General features: G+C 33.9%; 1 protein-coding gene across 1 annotated transcript; it reads left to right on the plus strand.

Annotated features, from left to right (window-relative positions):
• Positions 1-1045: 1045 nt before the first annotated feature.
• LOC114416203 lies at positions 1046-1510 on the plus strand. Its single transcript, XM_028381066.1, has one exon. The coding sequence runs from the start codon at positions 1046-1048 to the stop codon at positions 1508-1510; it is 465 nt and encodes a 154-aa protein (XP_028236867.1).
• Positions 1511-14376: the final 12866 nt, after the last annotated feature.

A 14376-nucleotide genomic window follows, 5' to 3' on the forward strand; every position in this document is an offset into this window, starting at 1 on the left:
TATGCGCGTTCATGTTTTGCGTTCGGATTCCATGAGAAAAACTATTTTTTATCTCGCTCCAAAATAGTCATCCATTTTTGTTTCTTGTTCACGTGTTTTTTTTTATGGCTATTGGTTTTGTTTCCTTATGCATGCCATGAATCCATGCCATACATGCCATGACATGATATACATGTGATACATAATCTTTGGCTTTATTATATCATCATAAGAAAACCCTTGTTGCGTATCGTTAAATGCAATTTGGCTTTTGCATTTTATTTTTGTTTTCTTTGTTTTTATTTATGAAATATGTGTATTAATTGGTGATTCCCATTATGTTTTGGTGTAAATTCAAAAATTACAAACCCTCAAAATTATTCTTTTTTTATGTATGATAATTTTGATTGAGTTGATTGAAATAATATATTGTCAAAACAATCTCTAGTGCGTAAATTAATTTAATTAAAATTACATAGATATTAGTATAAAATTATTTATGCGAATTGTGCTCAGCCTAAAGGAAGACACAATTTGGCTAAATAATTTTGTACCTGTGATGATAAATGTGTGACAATTATAAGGTATTTTCACGTGAATTATAGTCGATTCAAAGAAAGACTATTATTTGACAGAATTTATTCTCAATATTTGATCATTGCATTGAGAGTACCAATTACAAATTAATTTCTTTGTCCAAAGACTATGAATTAATGTTGTGCTGGGTATCTTGTGATGGGTTTGTTATGTGAACTATTTTGCACATGTCTTGGTATATATATTTTTATATAACTTATTGGCTTATTTGTGAGCATGTAATTATTTTTATTTTTATTATTATTCAGTTTCTATTGTTAGTGCTACAAATGTATCTACTCAAGTGAATAGTATCCTTATGTTGAATGCGACAAATTTTAAGGTTTGGAAGGAAGCCGTAGAAATTGTTCTCGGCTGTATGGATTTGGATTTGGCACTGAGAACGGAATGACCAACTTCCACTCCGGAAGCCTCCAATGAGGTAAAAATTGAGAAATAGGATCGTTCCAATCGAATGTGCATTATGATCATGAAGCGCTCTATTCCAGAAGCGTTTCATGGCTCTATTTCTGAGGGTGAAAATGCAAAGGAATTTATTGATGAAATTGAACAATACTTTGCCAAAATTGAGAAGGCGGAGATGAGTAACCTTTTGGCTAAACTCATCTCCATGAAGTATAAGGGCAAAAGTAATATAAGGGAGTACATAATGGAAATGTCTAACTTGGCATCTAAACTGAAAGCACTTAAGTTAGAGCTTGGTGAAGACCTGCTCATGCATTTAGTTTTGATCTCACTTCCTGCACACTTTGGGCAATTCAAAGTGAGTTATAACACTCAGAAGGACAAATGGTCCCTTAATGAGCTTATGTCTCACTATGTGCAAGAGGAAGAGAGGCTGCAGAGAGACAGATCTGAAAGTGTTCATTTAAGCTCCACCTCTCAAAATAAGAAAAGAAAGAAAACCAAAGGTGTTGCTGAAGGGTCTTCTTAACAAAAGAAACCACAGAAGGATGAGGAATTTGCCTGCTATTTCTGCAATAAGTATGGACACATGAAGAAAGAGTGTCCCAAGTATGCCACATGGCGTGTAAAGAAAGGTAAATCTCTTGCTCTTGTTTGTTCTAAAGTTAATTTAGCTTTTGTACCTAAAGATACTTGGTGGGTAGATTCTGGTGCTACTACTCACATAAGTGTAACCATGCAGGGTTGTCTGTGGAGCCGACTGCCAAGTGATGATGAAAGATTCATATTTGTTGGTGATGGCAAAAAGGTTATGGTGAAGGCTATAGGAACTTTTAGATTGCAGTTAAAGATTGGATTTTATTTGGATTTGTTTGAGACTTTTGTTGTACCGTCCTTTAGATGGAATTTGATTTCTATTTCTAGTTTGGACAAATTTGGTTTTTCTTGTTCATTTGGAAATAATAAAGTTAGTCTCTACCAAAATTCGAATTTGATTGGTTCCGATTCTTTAATTGATAATCTATATATGTTGGATGTTAATTTTTCCTATAATGAAATACTACAAACAAATTCACGTTGTACAAAAAGGAAATTAAAAAAGAATTCAACCACTTTATGACACAAACGCTTAGGTCATATCTCTAAACAGAGAATTTAGAGACTTGTGTCGGATGAAATTCTTGAACCTATAGATTTATCACACTTTGAAGTCTGTGTTGAATGCATAAAGGGAAAACGAACAAACATAAGGAAATTAGGTGCCGAAAGAGCTAAAGACATCTTAGAATTGGTACATACGGACATTTGTGGCCCTTTTCCAACACCTTCTTGGAATGGGCAACAATACTTTATCTCGTTCATAGATGACTACTCTAGATACGGTTACCTTTATTTAATACATGAGAAGTCCCAATCCCTAGACGTTTTTAAGAGTTTCAAGGCTAAAGTTGAACTTCAACTTGGAAAGAAAATTAAGGCTGTCAAATCTGACCGTGGTGGTGAGTACTATGGTAGATATGATTGATCAGGAGAACAACGTCTAGGACCTTTTGCGCTTTTTCTCAAAGAGTATGGAATTGTTCCACAATACACTATGTCAGGAAAACCTAGCATGAATGGTGTTGCAGAACGATGAAACCGAACTCTTAAGGATATGGTGAGAAGTATGGTTAGTCATTCTTCTTTGCCATAGTCACTTTGGGGAGAAGCCTTAAAGACCGTAGCTTATATCCTTAATAGCTTGCCAAGTAAAGCAGTTAATAAAACCCCTTATAAACTTTGGGCTGGCAAAAAGCCAAGCATTAAGCATTTGCATATTTGGGGTTGTCCGGCTGAGGCACGGCCTTATAGGCCATATGAAAGAAAGCTGGATTCAAGAACAATTAGCTGCTATTTTGTTAGCTATGGTGAACGCTCTCGGGGCTATAAGTTTTATGATCCCACTTTAAGATCAATATTTGAAACAAGAAATGCAAGATTTCTTGAGGAAGTTGAGTTTGGGAAGGAAGAGAACATAAAGAAAGTTGTCTTTGAGGAAGAACATGTTATTGACAGTGTTCAAGTCCTCATACCTATTGTTGTTCAAGAAATAACTCCAGTAATAGAAAACAATGTTCAAACTATTGTTGATGACATTGTTCAAGAACAAGACAACGATGAGGTTCTTCCTTAAATACCTATACAACAACCTCAACAACCTCAAGAAGTGCCATTCAGAAGATCTGATGGAGAGAGGAGAAGTGCAATCCCTGATGATTATATTATCTTTCTCCAAGAACATGAGGAGGACATTGGTTTAACAGAGGATGATCCGATTAACTTCTGTCAAGCCATTCGTATTTCTAACTCTCAAAACTGGATCACTGCCATGAAGGATGAGATGAAATCTATGCAAAACAATGATGTTTGGGATCTCGTCGAGTTGCCTGAAAGTTTGAAACCTATTGGTTACAAATGGATATTTAAAACCAAAAGGGATTCAAAGGGCAATGTCGAGAGATATAAGGCTCGTCTAGTCACTAAAGGATTTACCCAAAAGGAAGGCATTGACTATAAAGAAACATTTTCTCTAGTATCTTCAAAGGATTCTTTTAAAACAATAATGGCACTGGTAGCTCATTATGATTTAGAGCTACATCAGATGGATGTTAAGATTACATTTCTAAATCGTGACATTGAAGAAACAATTTATATGATGCAACCAGAAAACTTTGTATCAGGTGACTCAAAGTCTATGGTTTGCAAACTAAATAAATCCATCTATGGTTTGAAACAAGCTTCCCGTCAATGGTATTACAAGTTCCATCAGGTCATTACCTCATATGGTTTTGAGGCAAATGTAGTTGATGATTGTGTATAACACAAGTTTAGTGGGAGTAAATACTCATTCTTGGTGTTATATATTGATGATATACTGCTTGCTAGCAACGATATAAGCATCTTACAAGAGACTAAGAAATTTCTGACGAAAATTTTGAGATGAAAGATCTTGGGGAAGCCTCTTTTGTATTAGGAATCAAGATACTAAGAGATCGCTCTCAAGGTATCCTAAGGTTGTCACAAGAGAGTTATATCGATAAGGTCCTAGATAGATTCGACATGAAAGATAGTAAACAAGGAGATACCCTGATAGCTAAAGGAGAAAAATTTAGTCTCAAACAATGCCCCAATAATGACCTTGAAAGAATATAGATACAAAAGATTCCTTATACATCAGCAGTAGAAAGTCTAATGTACGCTCAAGTTTGCACTCGTCCCGATATAGCATTTGTAGTAAGATTTCTTGGCAGATATTTGAGTAATCCTGGAATGCAGCATTGGAAAGCAGCAAAACGCGTGATGTGTTACCTAAAGAGAACAAAAGGATACATGCTCACTTATCAGAAGTCTGAGAATTTGGACATCATTGGGTTCTCAGACTCTGATTTTGCTGGATGTCAAGATAGCAAACGCTCCACATATGGATACATATTTATGCTGGCTAGAGGAGCTATCTCTTGGAAGTCTGCTAAACAAACTCTCATAGCTTCTTCGACCATGGCTGCGGAGTTCATTGCTTGTTTTGAAGCATCCAACCATGGGATATGGCTGAGAAATTTTGTCACTGGTTTGTGTGTGGTTGACGACATTGAAAGACCATTAACGATTTATTGTGACAATAACTCAGCAGTTCTTTACTCCAACAATAATAGGAGTGCAATCAAATCAAAGTTTATTGACATCAAGTTTTTGGTTGTTAAAGAAAGAGTTCAGAATAGACAGATTTTCATAGAACATTTAAGGACTAATGATATGCTAGCTGACCCACTTACGAAAGGTTTGGTACCTAAAGTTTTTCATGAGCACACTACTTATATGGGAGTGATTCCTTATAGTACCTTAGTTTAGTGGGAGTCCCATTTATGTTCTTTATATGCCTTATGTTGTTCATATATTTGTATAGATTGTTTTTCTATAAAATAAAGGTGAAGGTTATCATTTCATTCTGAGCTTGTTTTGTTTGCAATATTTATATTGTGTTTGGATTAATCTCTATAAAGAATAAAGTTTGGACTAGTTGGAAATGAACATGAATGAGATCACATTGCATTTTATTTTCATGTTGATTATCCATATTTGATCTATTTCATCAAGTATATGTGACATTGGTGATCATTGTGGCTCAATCACGTTGGATTGTGAGGAAAAATGCAATGGTTCTATGTTACTATATAAGATGGACCAAATTGTTTAAGGAAAGTCTAAAAGTAAATAACATACGGTTGTGCGCCTAAATACTTTTGCAATATAAATGATTAAGGTTAATATGAAGCTCAAGTGGGAGATTGTTAGGAATTTTATAATTCCTAATTAATTAATTAGTGTGGACTACATATTATATTTATCATTTATATTAGTTGTTTACATTTGTGGGCTCAATAAAAGTGATCTAATTTGGTGAGCCTATTGGACTATCATCAGAAATTAATATGGGCTTGATAAGCAGAAACCAGTTTGGCCCGTTAGGGAATAATGAGAACTCTAACAGGTTAAAACCTAAAGCAAGGTTGTGGTCCCTAAGACACCAAATCATAAATTGTATTCTCTTCTCCCCATCTGACAAGAAACCTAAGGTCCTAAAAAGAAAACGGTAATTTGGTTGAGGAAGAACACAAAACCAACAGTTCCTTAGACTCACAATCCACTGCTTATCATGGATCCAGGTATTTTTCACAACCCCTCTTGATAATCTAACATGTGTTTTAGGTGATTATTGGTATTTTATTAAGATCCCTAAAATGTCAAACAACTAGCCCACAGAGATTTATGTTCAATAATAAGACGCCATCCCAGTTTCATCATATAGCATTGATTCAACTCCTTTAAATTCCTAAAACCCAACTTGCCATTTTCCTTGGGAGATCAAATTGTCTCCCAATAAATCAGATGAATTGTGCGGCTATTGTCGGTGCTACCCCAAAATAATGTCTTTGCAGATTTTCTCAATTTGGTTACATGTGGTAGCAGGACTGAGAGTTGCCTGACATCTCTATTTGGTTACATGTGGTAGCAGGAATGAGAGTTGCCTGAAGCACATAAACAGGATGTTAATAAATTGTCTTATAATTTAAATTTTATAAAAATATATTATTTATATTAACTTTTTTATAAAATAAAATATTTGCTCAAGAATTTCTTACGTAAAACTAAACTTCCTATTTTTAGGATTTTGATTTTAGTGGGTCAATTTGGTTTTTTTACGTGTTTGTTACATTTGTTTGTTTTTTATGTACATTGGTTTCTAATAAGGTGTGATAGTTTTACTTCGAGTTTTTTCGTTGCATAAGAGGTTTTATGTCTATATATATCTCTCTTCAGTCAATAGAGACAAATAGAAAAATATTTTTGCATTTTCCTCTAAATTTCTTCTCCTATTCTTAGAAAAGATTAAGATTACTTTTTAAGAGAAAGGGTGTTGGTGTTCACAAGGTTTGGGGATCCTTTTGTTGTACACAATCACATTATGGGTGATCGTGTACAACGAAAGGATCCCCAAACCTTCTGAAAGTTTGAGAGAAAGAGCATTATTGTTCAGAAGGTTTGGGGATCCTTTCACTGCACATGATCGGAACCAACGGGTTATCATATCTTCTGAGATGGTCGCAATCAGATTCTCCTACCAATGCAATGGGGTGTTTTCTCTTAAGGATAGCGTTTGCGCGCTTCAACCCAGGTTATTTAAAACTTCTCATTGAAAATTATTTTCCAGATAACTTATTATATGTTATATTGCATTGTTAACCCATGTTCTGTCATATTCTAAAGTTGTATTACTATTGTTGTTCTTTTATGTAGTTTGAGACTTTGCATCTTCTTCTCATTTATTTATTTTATTTTATTTTACTTCCCAACATAATACTTATAAGAGATGATTGTGCTAGAGTTATTCTCCCAACCATGGATAAATTGCAAGCCTTCCAAGCCGTTAGTTTTGACTTCACTTTTTCAACCAGAAAATTAAACTGATTAGGAGATTTTTTATGATGCAGAAAAAGGAACCCCAGGTAACTTTTAAAATCCATAGAAATAGGGATATTCAACTCAATGTTGATTTTTGAGGTAGTAACTGAATTAACCTTCTTAGAAAAGAAAACAAAAGATTTATTCAAGTTAACCCTTTGGCCTGAAACATGATAAAGCACGTTCAAGATGTCATTAATCTTTCTAGCTTGGTCAATTGAAGGTTCAGCTACCAAGATCAAATCATCTACAAAAAAGAGAAAGGAAACTTGGACATTATCATATATGCCAAAAGAGAAAGGTTTCCACTTACCATTAGCAACAAAATCTTGAATTTTGTGAGCCAAGTGCTCCATGTAGAGGACGAAAAGAAATGAAGAGATAGGATCTCCCTGCTGAAGGCCACGAGTGGGATTAAAAGTTGTTGAATTGTTGTCATTCCAATTTATGTTCATGGAAGAATAACTTAGACAGACCTTTATCAAATTATTCAATCAATGGGGATACCAAGCTTGATAAGGGTGTCTTCCACAAAATCCCACTCAATACAATCATAGGCTTTGTGAAGATCCACTTTGATTGTCATAAAACCATTCTTTGTGGATCTAGTTTCCAGAAAGTGAATAAGTTCCTATAGGATAACAAAATTATCAAGGGAAGTGTGACCTTTGATAAAGCTATTTTTATTGGGCCAATTGCATCATTCATAATGGATTTCAAACGATTGGCAATAGTCGTAATGAGAATTTTATAAACCACATTGCAAAGAGAAATAAGTCTAAACTCATTCACTGAAGAAGGCTTCAGACTTTTAGGAATAAGAGTCAGCAATGTGCCATTAACTAGCTGGCTGGTTTAAGGCTTGAAGCGAGCTTTGCAAAAAAAAAATTATAGATAGAAGTCCCACAATGCTCCCACTGCAATTTGAAAAAAATTAGGTGAAACCCATCTGGGTCAAGAGATTTGAAGTTCCCCATAGAGAATAAAGCACCATTTACTTCTTTGATAGAAAACTCTACATCGATGATGTCCATATGTTCTTCAAAGATCTAAGGGAAAGAATGATTAGTAAGAAATCTTTAAGAGTCATGGTCTTGAGAGGAGAAATGGCCTTTGTAATGGCTCAGCACCATTTGATGAATAACATCTTTATCAAACTCCTAATTATCTTGATCACTCTTCAAAGCTTTTGTATTATGCTTACGCCTTCTTAGCAAAACAGATTGATTGAAAAAGGAAGTATTTTGATCCCCCCATGTTAATCCATTTAATTTTAGCTTGTTGAAACCAATAAGTTTCTTCTTGAGTCAAGATCTTGACATATTCATCCCCCAAAGATTTCCACAAAGATCTTGACATTTAATTTTAGCTTGTTGAAAACCAATAAGTTTCACAAAGATTTCCTTCCAATCAAGCTATGAGTCTCTTTTTTGTAATGAAAAGATTCCCAAAGACCTACTGATTCCAGTCCCCCGAAGAAGTTCTAAGCCTTTTTATATTAGTATCCCATAGGTCAGAAGGACACCAAGCTTTCTCAATTTGAATATTAAAATATACATAATACAACCTTCAAACCCAAGAATTTGAAATAATTTATTTTATTTCTCTTTGGCTTATCACCAATGTCAACCCATAAAGCATAGTGATCAAAATATGGGAGAGCTATATTAGTGATGCGAGAAGAATGGAAAGCTTGGAGCCATTCCTGATTGGTAGTTACCCTGTTAAGTCTTTCTTTCAGCAAACCCTTATTCCAAGTGAGCAAAGGTCCAATGAAACCCGCAATAATCAGTTTACAGGAGTTAAGGCATTCTTCCATAAGCCTAGTTGAGTGAACATTAATTGGTCCCCCGCCTACTTTTCATGATCACAAAGAACAAAATTATAATCATTAGCTACAGCCCAAGGTCCAACGATAATGTTGCTTATGTTCCTTAGCTCATCCTATAGAAAATGGAAGAGATGAGCTTTGGGACTACCATAAATGATTGTCATATGCTAGGGAATTCTCGAGAGGGGGTTTATGTGCAAATGTACCTAAAGGAACCAACAACGGAAATGTTGGTGGAGTTACTCTTCCATAAACACCAAATACCACCTAAAAAACCTTGAGCATCAACTTTGAAAATGTCTTCAAAACGAACTCTGTGAATAACCTCATCAACAATCATATAATTAATATGTGGCTCCAGAATAGCAATGAAATTGAGCCCATCAATACGAACTAGATCTTGAACCAGGCTTGAAAAAGTTTCTTCCTAGCCCCACAACAATTCCAAATAAGCACATTCATAGAAACCATGGGAAAAAGGGAGAGAACAGTAACCATATCAAGCTTGATGTAAGGGTGGTGGTCCACCACCATTGAACTATGAGATTGACCATCTTGTTAACTTTCATGCATTATCTCAGGATCAGAATATATCGCAGCAACTGCATTTGTCTATGGGTGAGTGCTATAATTCTTGTTTCCTCCTTGATCTCCCTTTTGAATAAAGGTTGGTGGGAATGGCTTATTAGGACTAGAAGTAGATCCATTTGAAGTTTGAACCTTTTTTTTGTGAGTCAATGTTCTCCCACTATTGAACTTCCATGTTCTTTGGAATGGTAGCCTCCTTCTCTAAAATTGAAAATTTGGATCCTGATCTCGCTGATGTTAATGGTCCCTTTTTTTTACCATCCCTTTTTTTTTGTCTTTAATGGGTTCCCATTTTTCTCCTCATTGGGCTTTCCATTTTTTTTACTGGTTGTCTTTCTTGAGAGCGGGTTTTCTGGCCAACATCCATTGGGCAAATAGTGTTTCTTCTAGCTTAGCAGGTTCACCATTTTGATTTGGGGTCAGATCAACCTGCTAAAGAGGGTTTGATGATGGATCAATGGAACTTGGAGAGACCACCGACACTACCAGCTCCTTCTCTGACAATTGGTTAGGTGTATTTGTCGGTTTTGGTACTTGAGTCACCACTTTCTTTGGACATTGGCTCTCTTTATGGCCATATTTACCACAAGAAAAACATATTAAGTACAAACCCTCATATTCTAGTTTAAATTCACGCCCCATAATTAAAAAACAAAGGCACTAACTCTCTTCTTAAATCCAGCTCAACACAAATTCTAGCAAACTTGCTATGACTGCGAATAGAAGTATGTTCATCCACTCGGAGCATAGTCCCTAAGTGACTTCCTACTGTTGGAATTTTAGAGGATCCTTATAAAATATCAATAATCACTAGGAACATATTACGTTAGATCATCAAGAAGAGTTTTAAGAATACCTAGATCCATAATGATTGATCAAACAAATGTAACGGAATCTAAATCTGTAGGTGATTTCTGATCTATGCGCTCTTCTTAGTATATATTACAGGATGCTGTAGAGACAACAGATAACCGGCTAACAGTGTAACCGGTGACTTCATAATTCTTCTTCAACCGGAGTCTATTTATTACTCAATAGGACCTTCATATGCAAAGAAGAGAAACTATGTCTGATGGCACGGTATATTGGGCACCATAGCCTTCTTATGGCATGTTAACCTAATAGGGTTCCCATTATCCCCTAATGGGCCAACACTGACATCTGCTCATTTAAGTTCATATCATCTAATTTAGTTGGCTAACGAGTTCACTTAATTTGATCACATAAAATAAAACTCACTAATGATAAATAGCTAATATAATTGTCTTATAATATTAGCTCACATTAATTATTGTAATAGAAAATTCCAACAATCTCCAACTTGGGCTACATATTGTAACAATTATATCAAAATCCTTAAGTGCACATTTGTATGCTATTTACCTTTAGACTTCCACCTTAATAACAAGCTTCATCTCATGTATCAATAATAGAATCATTGCGGCTTTCATCACTACAACAAATGTAACTAGACCCCAATGACCACCACATAAATACACTCAATGACATAGGTCAATATCGATAAGCAGCATGGAAATTACATGCAATGTGATCTCAGTCATGCCTATTTCCAATTAGTCCAAACTTTATTCTTAATAGAGATTAATTCAAACACAACATAAATATTGCAAACAAAATAAGCTTATAATGAAATGATAAACTTCAACTTTATTTCTGCAAAAAAATCCAAACAAAATGTTTGCAAATCAAAAGATATAGAAAATAAGCAAGACTCCCATTAAACTAAGGTACTATTAGGAATTACACTCATATAAGTAGTGTGCTCATAAAAAAACTTTAAGTATCAAACCTTTAGTAAGTGGATCAACTAGCATGGAATGAGTCCTTATATGTTATATACAAATCTGTATTTTTTTAATTCTTTATTTAACAACCAAATATTTTATGTCAACAAACTTTTACTTGGTTGAATCCTTAATAAGACCGCTAAGATATTGTTCCAATAAAAACTTGATGACTTTTAATGTTGGCAACAACATGCAAGCTAGTTACAATAATTTAGCAGTCATAAATTCTAGTATGATGTCTCATAGCAAAAAATATTAACCCCACCAATATGGTTAAATGTGGATCCTTATGTAGAGTGATTGCTATTAAGATATTCCATAAAAATCGAAGTTAGAATACCCAATGATCTCTAAACTTATAGACTTTCGATATGAAAGCATGCAGTTTCTTGTTCTCATCAATTAGCACATAATGCACTTTACTATTTTCTAGTGTTACATACCAAGATTACTCATATATCACCTTAGGACTCCCACTAAAAATTATTTTAGGACAATAAAAATAAACTTAAAAATGCATGATAAATTGCAATATAATTGTTTTACAACACTAAACCGTATGATGCTAGTAGGATGTCATCAACATATAATACCAAAATAATAAATTTACTCCAACTGAACTTTTAGTATATGCAATCATCAATCAAATTTACCTCAACACCATAAGAAGTAATCTTGATGAATTTTTTAATATCATAGATGAGAGACTTGTTTAAAAAGCATAAATGGATTTCTTTAGTTTGCATACCATAGATTTTTTTATCATCTTAAACAAAGTTTTTTGTTGTTGCACCGTATAAAGTGTTTCATCAATACTTCCATTTAGAAACGTAATCTTTACATCCATCTACGCAAAACAATTATCAAAATGATCTACGATGTCATTATAATCCTAAGAAAGTCTTCATAAGAAATCAGAGAGAAAGTCTCTTTGTGATCAATGTTTTTCTTCTTGTAAAACTTTTGGCGACAAGACAAACTTTGTATATCTCAATGTTACCCATTAAATCCCTTTCGACTATAGATATTTATCTACAACTTATGGGTTTCAACTTTTCAAGCAATTTGATGATATCCCAAATGTCATGTTCAACCATCAGTTTTATTACATTATTTATGGCATCAATCCACTTGAGAGTTAGAGTACAACATGACTTGACTAAAGTCAATTAGACCTTCTCAATTAATCTAATGTCATATTCATGTTCTTAAAGAAATATGACATAATCATATCAAATTACATTGTTCCTTTCTCCAGTGGAGTTTTTTAATGACATTTCTTGAGGTTATTGAATTTGAACTTTAGGTGGTGCTTGAGAAGAAATCTCAGTGATGTCTTTTCTTTTAATTATGTTAGGAGTAACATAATTATTTAATTACCATATCCATTTCTTAAACAATAGTAAGTACAAAGACTTATCTATTCTTAATAACATGTTATTCTTTAAATACAACACTCTATGTTTTCTTCCCCTCCAAACTCAATTTCCTCAAGGAGTTTTGGATTCCCGTCTCAAACATGATCTTGTTCTCTTGTTTCTTCTCTAGAAAAAAACAAAAAAAAAACTATGCAATATTCTTAACTCTCAACTAACTCCTTTCGAACTCTAAATTTTATATATCCATTTTTGGAATTCAAATAATATGAGTAATTTAAACTGTAGTAGTAACAACAACAACAATTAAAGAAGAGAATAATAAATATACAATGCACAAATAATCTTTATGGTAAATTTCAAGACCCAAACAAGATACCTACTGCACCATTAATCCTCAATCTTTGGATTGAAAAAGACTAACTACAAGCGGTATTCTCAACGCATTGATCAAACATTTGTGATAAGTCCTGTCAAACAAATGTTGTCTTTGGGCACTCTATTGCTCACATGAAAAACTTATATGATGGCTACTTTGGTCAAATAATGATTGTCTTTGGAAATTTCATTATTCACATGGAAGATCACACTAATTATAATCACCACATGTTTACCATCCTTAGTTTTCTTTCTTTTCTTATTTTGAGATGTCAAACTTAAATGAGCACTTTCATATTTGTCTTTATGCCGCCTCTCTTCCTCTTGCACACAATGAGATAGAAGCTCATTAAGAGATCATTTATCCTTCTGAGAGTTATAACTCACTTTGAATTGCCCAAGGTGTGTGGGAAGTGAGTTCAAAACTAAATACACGAGCAGGTCTTCACCAAGCTCTATCTTAAGTACTTTCAGTTTCGATGTCAAGCTAGATATTTCCATTATGTACTTCCTTATATTATTTTGTTAACAAAATAAAATAAAAAACCGAAAATTGCATGCATGAAAAACTTCCTCAAATATATATCAAAAGCGATATGAATAGTAGTCATGAAGAGAAGTCGTTCACAAAACCAAATAACTATGCAAAAAAAAAAAACAAAATACACTCGAATTCAAATCAAATATCCAATATGGCAATATCTGAATTTACCGATAATTAATATGTGTTGTTCCAAAAAAATTTGGGTTCATATAACCAAAACAATTTAGGTATAATTAGAATCAAATAACTTTAAATCTCAATAATCTAACAGTAATGGTGGCTATGATACCACTTGTTGAAATTTTAGGGGATCCTTATAAAATACCAACAACCACCAGAAACATATTACATTAGATTATCAAGAAGAGTTTTAGGAATACCTGGATCCATAATTATTGATCAAACAAACGCAATGGAATTTGAATCTGTAGGTGATTTCTGATCTATGCGCTCTTCTCAGTATCTATTACGGGATGTTGTAGAGACAATGGATAACTAGCTAACAACATAACTGGTGGCTTCATGATTCTTCTTCAACCAGAGCCTATTTATTCCTTAATAGGACTTTCGTAACTCTTTAGATGGGAATAAGAGAAAGTATGTGTGACGGTACGGTATATTTGGCACCATAACCTTCTTATAGTGTGTTAACCTAATAGGATTCCCATTATCCCCTAATGGGCCAACACTGACATCTGTTCATTTAAGTTCATATCATTTGATTTAGTTGTATAACGGACTCACTTAATTTGATCACATAAAATAAAACCCACTAATGATAAATAGCTAATATAATTGTCTTATAATAATAACCTACATTAATTATTGGAATAGAAAATTCCAACACCTACCTCCCACGAGAATTCCCAG

The sequence above is a fragment of the Glycine soja genome, chromosome 6 (genome assembly GCF_004193775.1).
Source record: "Glycine soja cultivar W05 chromosome 6, ASM419377v2, whole genome shotgun sequence".
In the NCBI taxonomy this organism is placed as follows: domain Eukaryota; kingdom Viridiplantae; phylum Streptophyta; class Magnoliopsida; order Fabales; family Fabaceae; genus Glycine; species Glycine soja.